The sequence below is a fragment of the Enhydra lutris genome, unplaced genomic scaffold (assembly GCF_002288905.1).
Source record: "Enhydra lutris kenyoni isolate GAN:26980312 unplaced genomic scaffold, ASM228890v2 scaffoldscaffold1, whole genome shotgun sequence".
Taxonomy (NCBI): Eukaryota; Metazoa; Chordata; class Mammalia; order Carnivora; family Mustelidae; genus Enhydra; species Enhydra lutris.
Genome location: NW_019154085.1, coordinates 24,832,084 through 24,850,187, shown reverse-complemented (window position 1 = coordinate 24,850,187; position 18,104 = coordinate 24,832,084). Strand labels below are relative to the sequence as shown.

The 18,104-nt window shown below is 35.7% G+C and overlaps 1 protein-coding gene across 1 annotated transcript in view; it reads right to left on the bottom strand.

Moving 5' to 3' along the window:
• The window catches only part of LOC111143396 (sperm associated antigen 16), a 1,010,144-nt gene that overhangs the window by 292,365 nt on the left and 699,675 nt on the right, over positions 1-18,104 (bottom strand). The window contains exon 14 of the mRNA XM_022497105.1: positions 11,278-11,343. Coding sequence (XP_022352813.1) covers positions 11,278-11,343 — 66 coding nt within the window. The remainder of the gene's footprint in view (positions 1-11,277; positions 11,344-18,104) is intronic.

Sequence of the window (18,104 nt, the reverse complement as noted above, 5' to 3'; positions counted from 1 at the left end):
GGAACTACACAACTCTCAGGAAAGAAATTGAAGAAGGCACAAAAAGAAGGAAGGTCATTCCATGCTCATGCATCAGAAGAATAAACATTGTTAGAATGTCTATATTGCCTAGAGCAATCTATACTTTCAATGCCATTCCGATCAAAATTCCACTGGCACCTTTCAAAGAGCTGGAGCAAACAATCCTAAAATTTGTATGGAATCAGAAGAGACCCTGAATTGCTAAATACATGTTGAAAAGGAAAAACAAAACTGAGGGCCTCATGTTGCCTGATTTCAAGCTTTACTACAAAGCTGTGATCACCAAGACAGCAAGGTACTGGCACAAAAACAGACACATATACCAGTGGAACAGAGGAGAGAGCCCAGATATGGACCCTCAACTCTATGGTCAAATAATCTTTGACAAAGCAGGAAAAAATATACAGTGGGAAAAAGACAGTCTCTTCAATAAATGGTGCTGGGAAAATTGGACAGCTATGTATAGAAGAATGAAACTCGACCATTCTCTTACATCATACATAAAGATAAACTAGAAATGGATAAAAGACCTCCACGTCAGGCAAGAATCTATCAAAATCCTAGAGGAGAACATAGGCAGTAACCCCTTCGACATTGGCCACAGCAACTCCTTTCAAGATATATCTCCAAAGGCAAAGGAAACAAAAGTGAAAATGAAATTTTGGGACTTCATCAAGATCAAAATCTTCTGCACAGCGAAGGAAACAGTCAACAAAACAAAGAGGCAACCCGTGGAATGGGAGAAGATATTCACAAATGACACTACAGACAAAGGGCTGATATCCAAGATCTATAAGGAACTCCTCAAACTCAACACACACAAAACAGATAATCATGTCAAAAAATGGGCAGAAGACATGAACAGACACTTCTCCAAAGAAGAAATACAAATGGCTAACAGGCACATGAAAAAATGTTCATCATCATTAGCCATCAGGGAGATTAAAATCAAAACCACATTGCGATACCACCTTACACAAGTTAGAATGGCCAAAATTAACAAGACGGTAAACAACAAGTGTTGGAAAGGATGTGGAGAAAGGAGAACCCTCTTACACTGTTGTTGGGAATGCAAGTTGGTATAGCCACTTTGGAAAACAGTGTGGAGATTCCTTAAGAAACTAAAAATAGAGCAACTCTATGACCCTGCAATTGCACTACTGGGCATTTACCCCAAAGATACTGATGTAGTGAAAAGAAGGGCCATCTGTACCCCAATGTTCATAGCAGCAATGGCCACAGTCACAAAACTGTGGAAAGAACAAAAAAAAAGAACCACCAAACTGTGGATAGGTAAAGAAGATATGGTCCATATATACTATGGAGTATTATGCCTCCATCAGAAAGGATGAATACCCATCTTTTGTATCAACATGGATGGGACTGGAAGAGATTATGCTGAGTGAAATAAGTCAAGCAGAGAAAGTCAAGTATAATATGGTTTCACTTACTTGTGGAGCATAAGGAATAACATGAAGGACATTGGGAGATGGAGAGGAGAAGTGGGTTGGGGGAAATCAGAGGAGACAAACCATGAGAGACTGTGGACTCTGAGAAACAAACTGAGGGTTTTGGAGGGGAAAGGGGCAGGGGGTTGGGTGAGCCTGGTGGTGGGTATTAAGGAGGGCACGTATTGCATGGAGCACTGGGTGTGATGCATAAACAATGAATTTTGGAACACTGAAAAGAAATAAAATAAAATAAAATGGATAAAAAAGAATTTAAAGTAATGATCATAAAGATACTCACTAGGCTGGAGAAAAGAATGGAAGAACTCAGTGAGACCTTCAATAAAGAGTTAGAAAATATTAAAAAGAATCAGAATTGAAGAATATAATAACTGAAATAAAAAACACAGTAGAGGGAATCAACAGTAGATTAGAGGATACAGAAGAACTATCAGCGATCTGGAAGGCAGGGTAATGAAAAGCACAGAAGCTGAGAACAGCAAAAAAAGAAAAGATTTTTTTAAAAATTAGGGTAAATTAAGAGATCTCTTAGACAACATCAAGCGAACAAGCATACACATTATAGGGGTCTCAGAAGAAGAGAGAAAGAAAGGTATGGAAAATTTATTTGAAAGAAATAATAAATGAAAACTTCCTTAATCTAAGGAGGGAAATAGGCATCCAAGTCTGAGAAGTACGGAGAGTTCCAAACAAGGTGAACTCCAGTAGGTCAAAACCATAGCACATAATGATTAAAATGTCAAAGGTTAAAGATAGAGAATCCTAAAAGCATCAAGAAAGAAACAAAAAATTATCTGCAAGGGAAAATCTTATAAGGCTATCAGTTGATTTTTTAGCAGAAACCTTACAAGCCAGAGAGAAGTGCCATGATATATTCAAAGTATTGAAGGGACAAACAAGAATACTTTACCCAGTAATGTTATCATTCAGATTTGAAAGAAAGATATAGAATTTCTGAGACAAAAGATAAAGTAGTTTATCACCACCAAACCAGCCTTATAAGAAATGTTAAAGTGACTTCTTTAAATGGAAAATAAATGACCATACTTAGAGACATAAGAAAAATATGAATAAAAAGATGTAAAATATGACCACATATACATAAAATGGGGAAGGGAGTTTCTTTTAAGATGTATTTGAGCTTGCATGATTTCCAAATTAATATGAACTGCTATTTACTTAGAATGTTATATATGAACCTCAAGGTAACCACAAACCCCAAAAAATAAAGAGAAAGAAAGCCAAATAAAACACTATACATACTCATTGCTTAAAAAGAAAAAGAACACAAGAAGAAAGAAACAAAAACTACTAAAACAACCAGGAAACAAATTTTAAATGGCAATAAGTACATACCTGTCAATTACTTTAAATATAAATGGCCTAGGGACACCTGGGTGGCTCACTTGTTTAAGCAGCTGCCTTGCCCAGGTCACAATCTCATGTTCCTGGGATCAAGTCCCACTTCTGGCCCCTTGCTCAGCAGGGAGTGCATCTCCCTCTGCCTGGTCTGCCTGCCGCTTCCCCTGCTTGTGCTCTGTCTCTGACAAATAAATAAGTAAAATATTTTTTAAAAGTAATTATAAATGGCCTAAATGCTTCAATCAAAATAGAGTGGCGAATGGATATAAAAACAAAGCTCATCTATAAGTTGTCTACTGGAGAGTCACCTCAGACTTGAAGATGCATCCAGATTGAAAGTGAAGGGATGGAAAAACATTCACCAAGCAAATGGAAGTACGAAGGAACAAAAAAAGCTGGGGTAGCAATACTTATATCAGACAAAATAGACTTAAAAAAAAAAAGACTGTAATAAGAGACAAAAAAGGGCATTACATAAAGATAAAAGGATCAATCCAAGAAGAGCATATAACAATTGCAAATATTTATGTGCCCAACATTGGAGAACCTAAATACATAAAACAAATATTAACAGATATAAAGAGAGAACTAGATGGTAATACAATAATAGCAGGCGACATGAACACTCCACCTAAATCAATGGATAGATCATCCAGACAGAAAATCAATAAGAAAACAGGTCTCTGAATGGACATAACAAATACATATAAAACATTCTGTCCAAAAATAACAGAATATACATTCATTTAAAGTGCACATGAAACATTCTCCAGAATAGATCACATATTGGGCTGTAAAACAAGCCTCAATACATTTAAGAAAACTGAAATACCATGCAACTTTCCCAACCACAGTGGTATAAAACTAGAAATACATCACAACAAAACAAATTGAAAAAACACAAACATGTGGAGACTAAACAGCATGATACTAACAACCAATAAGTCAATAAAGCAATAAAGGAGGAATCAAAAAATACATGGAGTCATATGAAAATGAAAACACAGCAGTCTAAAATCTCTAGGACAAAAAATAAATAAATAAATAAAATCTCTAGGACACAGTGAAAACAGTTCTAAGAGGGAAGTATATAGCAATACAGGCCTACTTCAAGAAACCAGAAAAACTCTAATAAACAATCTAATGTTATGCATGAAGAAAGTAGAAGAAGAAAGCCCAAGGTGAATGGAAATAATAAAGATCAAAATAGAAATAAATAATGTCTAGATAGATAGATAGATGATAGATAGATAGATAGATATATAGATAGATATCAGTGGCACCAAAAGCGGTTCTTTGAAAAGATTTAAAAAAAAGAAAACTGGCAAAAACTTAGCCAGACTCAAGAAAAAAAGAGAAAGCACTCAAAAGCAAAATCAAAACAAGGAGAAATAACAGCTAACATCACAGAAATACAAGGGATTATGAGAATACAATGGAAAATTATTTGCCAACAAAATTGACAACCTAGAAAAAAATGGATAAATTCTTAGAAACATATAATCTTCTAAAATGGAACCAGGAAGAAACAGAAGATCTGAATAGACTAATTGCAAGTAACAAAACTGAATTGGTAATCAAAAAATTACCAAAAAATTAAAGTCCAGGACCAGATGAATTTATAAGTGTGAACTACCAGACATTAGAAGAGTTAATATCTATTATCCCCAAGCTATTAAAAAAAAAAAAAATAGAACAGGAAGGATAGATTTCAAATTCGTTCTATGAGGTATTACCCTGACTCCAAAATTAGACAAAGACATCTCAAAGAAAGAAAAGTACAGGCTGATAAACCCTATGAACATACACACAAAAATCCTCAACAAACTATTCGTAAAATGATTAGGTGGGATATATTCCTGGGATAAAAGGATGGTTGAAAATTGGCAAATCAGGGATGCCTGGATGGCTCAGACAGTTAAGTATCTGCCTTTGGCTCAGGTCATGATCCCTGGGTCCTGGAATTGAGCCCTGCGTTGGGCTCCCTGTTCATTGGGGAGTTTGCTTCTCTCTGTCCCTCTGCCTGCCATTCTCTTTTTGCTTGTGCTCTCTCTCTCTCTCTCTGTCAAATAAATAAATAAATAGTCTTTTAAAAAAGTGTTGGCAAATCAATGTCACATACAACATGAACAAAATGAAGGATAAAAATCATATGATCATCTCAATATGCAGAAAAAGCATTTGACAAGGTTCAACATTCACTCATCATTAAAAACTCTCAGCAGGGGCGCCTGGGTGGCTCAGTGGGTTAAAGCCTCTGCCTTCAGCTCAGGTCGTGATCCCGGGGTCCTGGGATCGAGCCCCGCATCGGGCTCTCTGCTCCGCAGGGAGCCTGTTTCCTCCTCTCTCTCTGCCTGCCTCTCTGCCTAGTTGTGATTTCTCTCTGTCAAATAAATAAAATATTAAAAAAAAAACTCTCAGCAAAATGAGATTTGAGGCAATACACCTCAATATAATAAAGACCATATATATAAAAAACCCCACAGCTAACATGATCCTTAATGGTGAATAACTGAGAGTTTGCCCTTTAAGCTCAGGAACAAGACAAAGATGTCCACTGTCATCACTTTTATTCAACATAGTATTAGAAGTCCTAACCACAGCAAACAGACAAGAAGAAGTAAGAGGCAACTGTATTGGTAAAGAAGTTAAACTGTCACTATTTGGAGATAACATGATACTATTCATAGAAAATCCTAAAGATGATACCAAAAACTACTAGAAATAATAAATGAATTCAGTGAAGTGTCAGGATACAAAATTAATATGCAGAAACCCATAGTGTTTTTCTACATTAACAGGAAAGTCACAGAAAGAGAAATTAAAAACAAAGCAAAATAAAACACCATTTATAATTGCACCAAAAAGAATAAAATACCTAGGCATAAACTTAATAAAGAGATAAAAGACCTGTACTCTTAAAACTATAAAACACTGATGAAAGAAACTGAAGATGACACAAACAAATGGAAAGATAGTTCATGCTCATGGATTGGAAGACTATTAATAAGATGCCCATAATACCCAAGGCAATCTGCAGATTCAAGGCAATCCCTATCAAGGTACCAACAGTATTTTTCACAGAACTAGAATAAATAATACTAAAAGTTGTATCCACCAAAGACTGAATAGCCACAACAATTCTGAGAAAGAAGAAAAAAAACTGGAGATATCACATCCTAGATTTCAAGATATACTACAAACCTATAGTAATCCAAACAGTATGGTACTGGCACTTGGCCGAATAGAATAGAGACCCCAGAAATAAACTGAAATTCATATGGTCAATTAATCTAAGACAAGGGAGATAAGAATACACAATGGGGAAAAGACAGTCTTTTCAATAAATGGTTCTGGGAAAACTGGACAGCTACATGTGAAAGAAGGAATTTGGACTACTTTCTCATACCATACACAAAAATAAATTCAAAATGGATTAAAGACCTAAACAAGAGACCTGAAACAATAAAAATGCTAGAAGAGAGCACAGCAGGAATTTCTCTGACATCAGCTATAAACATTTTTCATTGCACACTTGTGCAATGTTTACAAATTCTATATGACCCAATAATTCCACAACTGTGTATTTATTTACCCAAGCAAAATCAAAATACTAACTCAAAAAGACATACACACCTCTATGTTTATTGTGGCATTATTTAAAATAGACATGGAAACAACCTAAGCGTCTATCAGTAGACAAATGGCACGGGAAACAAAAGCAAAAATAAACTATGAGGACCATATGAAAATAAAAAGATTTTGCTCAGCAAAGGAAACCATCAACAAAACAAAAACGATAACCTACTGAATCTGAGAAAATATTTGCAAATGATATATCCAATAAGGGGTTATCCAAAACAAAAAAAAAATGCTTGCAATTCAAAACCAAAAAAAAAAAAAAAAAAAAAAAAACCCAAACAATCTGGTTTAAAAATGAGCAGAACACTTGAATAGACATTTCTCTAAGGAAGACATACAGACGGCCAACAGATACATGAAAAGATGCTCAACATCACTAATCATCATGGAAATGCAAATCAAAACCACAGTGAGATAACACCTTATACCTATTAGAATGCCTAAAATAAAAAAGACAAGTGACAGTAAGTATTGGCATGGATATGGAGAAAAAGAACTCTTGTGCAATGTTTAGAAATTCTATATGATCCAATAATTCCAACACTGTGCATTTATTTACCCAAGCAAAATCAAAACACTAACTCAAAAAGATATATATACTTCTATGTTTATTGTGGCATTATTTAAAATAGCCAAGACATGGAAACAACCTAAGTGTCCATCAATAGACAAATGGATGAAAAGGATGAGATTATGTCATTTGAGACAACATGGATGGACCTGGAGGAGATTTTGCTAAGTGAAATAAGTTAGACTGGGAAAGCCAAATCCATATGATTCCACTTATGAATTGAACCTAAAAAAATGAGTAAATAAACAAAAAGCAGAATTATAAAGACAGACAATAAACTAATGGTTGCCATGGGGAGGTGGGTGGAGGGTTGGGCAAAATGAGTGAAGGGAAGAGGGAGATACAGGTCTCCAGTTATGGAATAAATAAGTCATAGAAATAAAAACCAGAGCATCGGGAATCCAGTCAATGATATTTTAATAGCAATGTTATAGGACAGATGGTAGCTATATTTGTGATGAACATAGCATAATGTATAAACTTCTCAAATCACTAAATTATTCACCTGAAATTAATGTAACATTGTGTGCCAACTATATTCAAATAAAACAAAAAACAGAGAACAACCAGTCTGATGGTACAGTATTTTATTTTATTTATTTTTTTAAAGATTTTATTTATCCATTTGACAGAGAGAGATCACAAGTAGACAGAGAGGCAGGCAGAGAGAGAGAGGGAAGCAAGCTCCCTGCTGAGCAGAGAGCCCAATGTGGGACTTGATCCCAGGACCCTGAGATCATGACCTCAGCCGAAGGCAGGGGCTTAACCCACTGAGCCACCCAGGCGCCCCTGATGGTACAGTATTTTAAAATCTCCAGGATTTTTATATCTTTTCTATAAAGAATGTAAGTTTGCCAAGCATGCTATGTAGAGGAAATAAGGTCAAATTGAACTGAAGTCCTTTCCAATGGAATTGATAGAATGATAACTGAAGAACCTAAACTGGGATAAAATGCTAAGTGAAGACAGAGGGGGTGATAAGATGGTGAGTAAGATTTTAACTTATTAAATCTCTCAGTGAGGGAGAAAAATTGTACTGGATTTACCTAAGACCTGCAAAGACAAACAGATATGTTCAGAAAAGCATACTTGGAATTGAGATTTTGAACTTGATGTGTTTACAGTTAATGCCAAGGTGTTCAGAGTCTGACTTTAGGAATATGTAGCTGAGGAGAAAAGGGGTGTTGGAGAAAATGGAGTGAAGGTAGTGGTCAGAGTGGTGCATTGGCCACATATGTAGAGAAAGACAGTAATTTAAGAACTCTAGTCTTCAAAGAATGAGGGAAAGTGGCTGGGAGGTTCTCGGCAGTAAAATCTGTTCCCAGCAGTGAATCTGTTTTAGGATTTCAGTGGAATGCTGCTGTATTTTGAGTTTAATATATCTCATTTGATCCATGATCCCTCACTTAATTCTGAAAGTCAATTTTTCCTTAATGACCTTTAAACTGAAACTTAGACCATACTTCCTGGGGCAGTCCTTATCAAAGAACCTGGAATCATAACCTCTGATATGTAAGGGTAGAAAGTTCAGGGTAAGATACCCAGGGATATAAAATGCAGACTGGACTTAACCTTTTTCCATACCTTTATGTTTCATTAGTACTTGGCTTTTTGACCTTTTCATTTTGATTTTATGGCCATTTTGACATACAGAATGTGTTATATTTATTTCCGTTATTGATAGACATCCTAAGTCAACAGTTTTTCCCTTATTACCTAGACTTTCATTCCCAGACAGTTATGTTTGTTCCTTAATCTGATCTCATTACCCTTCCCATCTCTCAAATCCCTCTCAGGGGATGCAACAAGACCTACTAGAAGGCCTCATGGAATCTCCACTCAGATCAGACTACTTCCTGGAAAATTGAAGGTGGAAGATACTCTGATAGGGATACCCTGCTCATTTTCTTGCTATGTGTTTTTACATAGTTTGGTTTTGTTTTGTTTTCTTTTTAACTTACATTGAACTTTCTGTGCCTAGCAATTACTGTCAATTTTCTTTCATTTTTGTTTTTGCATCACAAAATGGACTTAGTAATAACACTTTCATAATTCCTTAAAATGTTTCATTAACAGATTACTTTAAAAAGTTTTAAATAAATATCTATTTCCAATAGGAAGATTGGTTATGAATAAAGACATCGAACCCTAATAATATAACATAGAATATAATTCAATTTACATAGCTTTTTAGGACCATATATAACTATTATATGCTGTTTATTTGTTTCTGTGATTCTTGGTTGCTAGCTAGATAACACTGAATTTTATGTTTATGATTTCTGCTTACAAATCTAAAATTTAGAATTTTCCTAAAATTGTGTTTATATAAATAGCTAAAGGCATTTTTACCTATGGTGCAACTTGAAGTCATATCCCTAAAGGCATCAAAAATTAGCAAGTCTAGTTCTAAATAATTCAAGTTTCTGCCTGCTATATATGCACTTTATAATGGACTTATTAGAACAGCTTTGTTTGATAGTTTGTTTGAATGTAAACTCTGTCCCAATGCCATGTTCTTGAGTAAAAGTCTTTTGTGCTCTTTCAGTCAATGCTACCTCCTAATCTCTTGATATTCCTTGGCAAGTATGTGAAATAAAACAGTTTTCAAAACAACTGACATATATAACCAAAAATTTCACCCATGAGTATCAGTCATCATCGTAAAATATCATTTCCTTAATAGTTATCAAACATTTACAGCAAAGAAGAGTTAATGGAAGCATTTAATGAGGCCTGGGGATATTGATTTGGAATAGTGTGGATAAGTCCTTTAGTATGGACAAAATGTATAAACAAAAACAGGTTAGCCACATTGATACTGGACACAATGGCCTCATATTCATCATCTTGCCTTTTAATTATGTGTACTTAATATATGTATCACTTGATTGCTAAATGAATAGATTTAATTTGGTTAATTTTATATTTATTAATTTTATTATTGGGATGTTAAAAGGTATGTCTTTTTTAGCTATGCTATGGCTAACCAAAATAAAATGCTTGACTCACAAAATAATTTATTTCATTTTTAGCTTCCATTTAATTTTCTTAGGGTATGTGAAGCTATAAGCCATTTAATAGATTTTTAGCATAAATATCCTATATCATATGGGTTCACAGTGCTTAAATGGCTCTATGTTCTGCTAAAAATAAAATTTCACTTGGTACCTAGTACTAATCCATAATATATTGGCTCAATAAAGTTAATTAAATGGAAATTCCTTAATAAGATGAATTTGTTAAAATATAATTGTAGTTGAGCCCATCACTAATGTTCAAGGTGTCATTCACAATGCCACCAGCATAATTTTAGTTGGAGCAAATAACATTCCTTTAGAAGAAATAATTTTTAGTGAACATTTTTCTTCTGTCTAAAAGAATAATAACAGCCTGATAGTATCAGAATTTTGACGATGCTGTCATTTTGAAGTTAGAGGTAGGTAATCTATCAGATTAATTTTTTTTAGCTAACTGGGAAAGAAGAGGGTATGGAATTAAGATTCACAATCTCCTGGGCATTTAGAGACAAATTAAAATGTTACCTATAATTAAATCATAGAGTTTGAAAGGACTTGAGAGGTCATCTATCAGTCAAATAGCTTTCATCTGAGAAAGAACAAACTTAAATCATCCTTCCATGAGTACTGTCTGTACCCTTTTAAAGACAACCTCAATTAGCTTAGCAAATCAAAGCAGGGTTTAATAATCTTCATAGCTGGTGAAATCATCCTGATATCTGAATACCTCAAGCTGTGGACAAACACTTCTGCTATGTCATCAAGTTTATTTGAAGAAAGATAGATTTGAAACCTTTCAGTGAGTAATTGAAAAGCTGTCAAATCAAGGTTGCTCTGTTTTAACCTGAAGAAAGTATTTTTCTTTGATGCCTTTATTCTTGGGTTTCCTTTCAGCATTTTCATTATTTTTATGATTCTACATTAATATTTACAAATTTATATCCCACTTACTTTCTCGAAGCCCACATTAGACAAGAAGATTTTAAAAATGTGGTTGTTCCTACCACTGTATATTGTGTGTGTTTTCTAAACTTCTACAATCTATCTATATATTTTTTCATTGTCATAATTAATTCCTAAATTTGTTCTCCTCACCCTGTTAACTTACCATTTTACCCTGGGACTCTGTTTTAATGAAATTAATTTGTGTATATGAAATATTAAAAGAATTTATTGGGAGAACTGAACTCACCCTAGGAGTGAAGGTGGCATCGTTGATAGAATGCATGTGACCATAAAGTGACTGCTCACAGTTACCCTAAGAAGACAGAGCAGAAATAAAATCAAGTCAATTTCACTCAGTATGTGAAAGAAATCAAAAGGTAATTAATTTTATTTGTTTTAAAGTATTATGCTAAGTTTCCTTATACTGGGGCAGTATATTCCTCCCAACTTTTCTTCAGGGATTTCTCCCCAACCCTGGATGATATCTTAGCCCCCATGCAGGCTAGGTTGGAAGTATGACAGAGTTAATACTCATTCCCCCATATACCTTGACAAATGGGGGATGGAAATTAATGATTAATTCCTGAAACTTTGATCCCTTAGAGCTGAGTTGTCCAATCAAGTAGTCACTACCCAGCTGTATATATGACTACCTACATTTAAATTAATTAAGATTAAATAAAATTAAAAACTCAATTCCTTTATCAGTCATACTAGTCATCTTCCAAGTGGCTATTATAGCAGACGATGTAATATAGAACATTTCCATCATCAGAAAATCCTATTGGACAGTGCTTTTTAAAGGAATGCTTCTAAGGCAGTGTGTTCTACAATTATTCATCAGAGGGTCCTCTGAAGTATTTAGTCTCAGTTGCCCACAGAGTAACTGGATCAAGAATGTATCCTTTATTGGGTTTGCTCTCTTCTTTAGCTCACTCCTTGCTTTTTCACTTCTACTTCCTGGAATAGCAACCAAATAAACTGCTTATTACCACCCCTGCCCCCCAAAAAAGTATTGCTTTAGTCCAATAATAAAGTTAATACATTCTCATGATTAAAAAATGCTAGCTTTTGCTATCAGCTACCTTTCAGAATCAGTCAAGGCTGTGCTGGTGTGTGTCTTTAGTGCTTGTCTGGGCACTGAAATTCTAGTATCCTCACTCTTACTCTATTGAGCTGGTGGTGAAGTTTCACTAAATGACTCCATCTTGCAATTAGCATAGTTTTCAAGCCATGGGGCCAAGTAGTGATGCCCTTAAGAGGGTACTTGTTTTCAGCACATCATTTCCATCACTGTTGGGGGTGTAGGGGTTTTTTTTGTTAGTTTGTTTTAGATTACGAGATCATATTTTAATTCCTGAGTTTTCAGTCTGGCATTATCATTATATGTATAAAAATGTTATACAACATGTACAGTAGTATTTTTAACACAAACTAAGCATTTGTTTTATGAAAACTAGTTCACATCTACCCATTCAGGTCATTTTTTCCAAATAATAACTAAAAATTAACTATAAAAATTTCAAAACATCAGTTTAAATTATTTCAAGCAAATTTGGCCCATAACACATTACACAAGGAATTTAAATGTGGGGAGTTTTCATTTTAACACCAATTTTCAAAGGGCGTTTTAATTATCTTAGGGAAATAACACAAATTTTATAGAAGAACCAAAGTAGAGAGTTATATCTGGAATATTGTTTGTAGATTCTTATTATGGGCTAAAATTCAGATTTAAAATTCAACAATATATTCATTCAACAAATATTTTTGAGCAATTTATGTCAGGTACAATTCTAGGTGCTTAGGATCTTTCAGTGAATAAAACAAAGAACTGTGTCTTCATCAACCTTACTTTATAAGGGGAGAAGGTGGGAATAGATATTGTAAAAATATCTATTAAATATCTATGAAATAAAAATATCTATTAAAATATTAAAATAAAAATATTTTTAAAAGACATAAAGTGTGTTAGAAGATCACAAGTTCTTGCGAAAAGAAGAAAAGTCAAACAGGGTAAGGAGTATCATGAGTTTTGAGATTAAGGGGCTAAGGGCAAACCACATTTTCAAGTAGAATGATACGGTTTGACTACATTCAAAAAGTAAGGTTTGAACAAGGATGAAAGCAAGCCAAGGAGATATCTGGAGGAAAAAGCATTCCAGGAAGAAAGAATAGGTAGAGCTAGTGTCTCGAAGATGGGAGTTTATCTTGTGTGTTTCTGCAATAGTAAGGAAGTCAATGTGGATGGAGAGACGTAAATCAGGAGAGTACTGTTACTAAAAGGCTTCATCTACTCTGATTTACTACCTGGTATTTACTTAGTCCTAAATCTTTATGGATGGAGGAAAGAGTACAGCAAAGATTACAAAATGAGATATGAAAGAGTATCATCATCATGTCTCATCACTGTTATAGGACATTCATGGGATAGTTTGGAACTAAGCAAAGCTGGAAAGGCTTAATAACTAAGCTCTATTTAGTTTTCACTATTGCCATTATGTTCAGCAAGTTAAATTTCAGATATTTATTCACATAATTAATACATGCTCTTTATCCCTTTTCACTGAATGCAAAATTTCCCCACAGGAATTTAAATTTCACAAAAATATGTTGAAATACTATGGCACTTTTTCAGGATCCCTCTCCCCTACTCATGTTATTCTGGTTCACTATCTTGATACTGCTATAACTTTAATCCAATTATGCTGAGAACTTCAAATCCTCTAAATTTTCACAGTAGAAATAAATTACTTACAAAGCCAAAAAGGCACAGTATAGGATACCATAATTAGCTTTCATATATTATCCTAGGAATTTTTATAGTTAATTCTCCTTGAGAATTAATATCATATATAGTTATATAATATTATACCTGCATAGTGGGGACTAATATTTAAAAGATAAATATTTAAATTAGCAAAATGTTTTTTGCATTATAAAAGTTTTACACTTGGTGCTCTTCTAAAGTGAGAAATCTCTAAACTCTGATTAATTGTTAAGGAAAATGGAGTTTTCTGATTCAAATCCTGAATGCCAAGTTTTAATTCAAAGTGGAATCTCTAAGGCACTCTTGAAAAGCCCTGGAAATATGGGGTTATAATGGAAATGCTGACGGACCACATTTGTGCTGCTATAACAAAACCTGACTTGAAGATAAATGTTTCATGAATTAAGAAAAGTTAAAAAAAAAAAAAAAAGCTTTTCTATCCAGCTTTGTTCCCAAGATAAAAGTGAATCTACTCTTTTTGTGGTATAGGGAATATGTGGGTTACTAATATTCTAGTCTGCAAACAGCCTTAATCAAAAGCAATACCCAAACCGGGATGTTAAAATTTGGAATATCTTCTTTGATGAATTCTTGTCAGAATTGTTTTCTTTCAAAGAAGTGGAAAAAAAGAGATGTAAAAGAGGGAAGAGTCTTATAAGAAAAAAAAACCATGTGACCCAACATGTCATTGCTCCAGTATTCATTTCTCTCAGAAAAGCTATGGGCAGTGGTGATAGCTATCACTGGCCCTGGGGCTAGACATGTCTGGGACTTAGTTCTTGGATCTGCTATCTGATAGCTGTAAGACCTTAAACAAATTGCTTCCCTTCACTGTGCTTCTGTTGCCTCATTTAATTCTCAAAACAAACCTAGAGGTTAAATATCATTACCTCATTGGACATTATGTTAGTGGACTGCCTAGCACAAAGTGAGAGTTTAACAAATAATCAGCTCTTAACCTGCAACATAAACCATGGAAATGCTGATGACTTCCAGCCGGAGGGAAGCACCAGCAGGATATGAAAGAGCAGAGAGATATAGAGGGCAGAAAATGGCCACTTTAGCTCCCTTCCTGTTCAGCTGTGATTTTGTCAGTGGTTCTGTTTTCTACCTAATTCCACTGCTCATGTTTTGTGGGCCCTCTCCCATGGCTACAGCTCCACCTTGTCCAGTAATGTTCTCCTTCCCCTGACCCTTCAGGCTTCCTGTTGTTGCTAGCCCTTGGGGGCTGTCTTTGTTCCCTCAACTCCATTCACACTTCTGTAAACATTCAACTTGAGTATACTTTATGTGTCATTTGTTTCCTGCTGGTGATACTGAATGTGAGATATAATATGCAAAAGCAGACTTAAAAACTTTTTTTTAAATTTCTATTCAGTGTACCAGAATTTATTGTTTATGCACCACACGCAGTGTTCCATGCAATACATGCCCTCCATAATACCCACCACCAGGTTCACCCAACTTCCCACCCCCACCCCTTCAAAACCCTCAGATTGTTTTTCAGAGTCCATAGTGTCTCATGGTTCATCTCCCCCCCAATTTCCCTCAACTCTCTTCTCCCTTCTCTTCTCCCCATGTCCTCCATGTTATTTCTTATGCTCCACAAATAAGTGAAACCATATGATAATTGACTCTCTCTGCTTGACTTATTTCACTCAGCATAATCTCCTCCAGTCCCGTCCATGTTGATGCAAAAGTTGGGTATTCATCCTTTCTGATGCAGACATTTTGACTTACTGCTTCTCAACTGCCTGTCTTCACTCTTGCTGGGTCTTTCCCTCTAAGTAAATGGCACTACCACTTGCTCAAAGAAACAAACAAACAAAAACCTTAGGCAATCACAAACATGAGAATTAGAATACTTCTCCTTCTACCCCGACCCCCACATATCCCTCATTCAGCACATCAGCCTTTTCTTCAACATAAAGCCCTACTCTGCCCACCTCTGTCCCTTTTTACCATTACTACTCTGTGCAGGAATTCAGCTATCATACTGAGCCCAAAGACAGCAGGAGCATCCTTACTGGTCTCCTTGCTTCTACTCTCCACCAACTCCTCATCTCCTGCTCACAGTGGAGTGATCAATAAAACCTGGATCAGATCATGCCATGCTCCTGGTAAGAGTCACCTGAACAATTACCATCATACTCAGAATAAATTCCAAACTCCTTACTTTGTTCCAAAGGCTCCATATTATTTGGCTTCTCTCTGCCTAACTCACCTCATCCTTTACCATTCTTGCTTCTCATACACTGTGCTTCATGAATATTTTCATGTTTCTGCATGATCAGGGCTTTCTGAGCAAAAAGCACCACACCCGGTTTAAAGGATGATTGAATAGCAATCCAAACCTAAAGACAGAGATCTGTGAAGAGATTTAGGTGCATCTCCCTCTGAGGTATTCCTTTACATTTCAGGCGTTGCAAGCTTAGAGGCTTTTCTCTTCCCAGAGAGGATCTGTTTACATTTCCAACAAAGGTTCTCCCCTTCCTCTCTCCCTGTCACCTTGTCTCCTTGGAGGGGGCACAAGGGCTCTGACTTTCATAATTTGGGGGTTCCTTTCTATGATCTAGGACCCCACTGTACTTGTGGGGTACACCTGGCTCTCGCAGTGTCTCTCCATGGGGAGTGCAGAAATGGCAAATCAACATAAACTGCTCAGTGAGTAAATAAACAGTCTGATCACTGATCCAGAAATCTCCTGTTTCCTGTCAGGATAAATAAATAACTAAAGATAGACACAAAAACCACATTGTTCCATTAGCCTTCTTCTAACAGGCCTAGGATGTTCCTGCCTTTGAACAACCTGTTTTCTCTATCTTGGATGTTCTCATGTAGCTAAATGCACGTCCTTGTCCTTCTTCCCATTCTGCTTTCAACTCAAAAACATTTTCAGTGATGTCTGATATCTAATATTCCTGACTCCTCTCCTGAATCCTCTCCTACAGTGGCAGAAACTTTCATAAAATCCCTTTCCTTTTTCTCTCGGGCACTCAGCCAGATTTGAGGTCAGGTGTTACCATGTGACTGAATTCTGTCCAGTGTGATGTGTGCAACCATGAAAAAAAGTTGCATTTAGGCTTGGCCCTTAAAATACCCCACACAATCCTTTAAGGTCTTTATTTTTGTCTGCTTACAGACTGTACACAGAAATGTTCTGGAAGATGCAAAAACACAAATGAAACTAGTCTGAGTTTCTGAACTATGTAAAGAGAAAAGCCACCAATCAGGACTTTCCAACTGGACATTCCCTCAGTGAGAACTAAGCTTCCAATGTGTTAAGCTCCTGAACTCTGGGGCTTACCTGGGCTTCCTGTAAGTGTTGGTACCCAGCAAATACACCACCCTGTTTTATTTTTTTCATATCACTCATCACGAACTAAAATCATTTATTTCCTTGTTTATTATTAGTTTCTTCCTACTGGAATATAATTCTACAAGAGAAACTTGTTTGAAACTTACTTATCTTGCCCACCAGTCTTATTATCCCCAAGGCCCAAGACAGCTGTGGTAGGGTTTAATAAACAGTTGTTGAGTAAAAAAGTAAACAGTTACAGAGTGATCACAACTGAAAATTGGGAAAAAAAACACAAAAAACAAAAAACTACCCTCACCAGATATCTCATTTTGATAAACAGCTGGCTCTTCTTCACAATATTTACTTTCATTTTGATTAGTCATGTCATGTAACGTGCACAGTCTTATTCCTCTCAACTCCTTTTTCACAACATGGTTCTAACCCAGTCACATATTTACCCATTGACTCCGTCATTGTCTCTAAACAAGTACATGGAGATAGTTGATGACTCCAGGGGTAAGGAGGCAGCTTTACATTTACTTGGTGTTTATTATGTAACTAAAGCCTTGTGCTAAGTGCTTTATTTATTATTACATTTAATCCTCACAACAATTCAATGACATGGGTACTATTGTAACCTATTCTAGATGTGAGAAAACAGAAGCACTAATCCATCATGGAAAGAGTGCCAAAGGCAAGACAGTAACTCCTCTTTGTTGTAATTACAAAGTCATCTGTCCTTCAATGTGCAACAATTTGAAGGGAGAAAGGTAGAGGCAGATTTAAGTGCCATTTGCCAAATTTTCCCAATGCTTTTCCTTTCTTTAGATGTGTACGTTTTGCTCCCCCCAACCCCGCCATCTCCCCTGGTTGTGTGGGGCCACATAATGATATCTGGCCCAAGAGTAGTGAGTGGAAATGACATGTAATACTCCTCTCCTGTTCTCTCCAACTCCACCTGGTTAGCACCAGAACATTTAAAGTGCCTGCTAGATCACTCTGG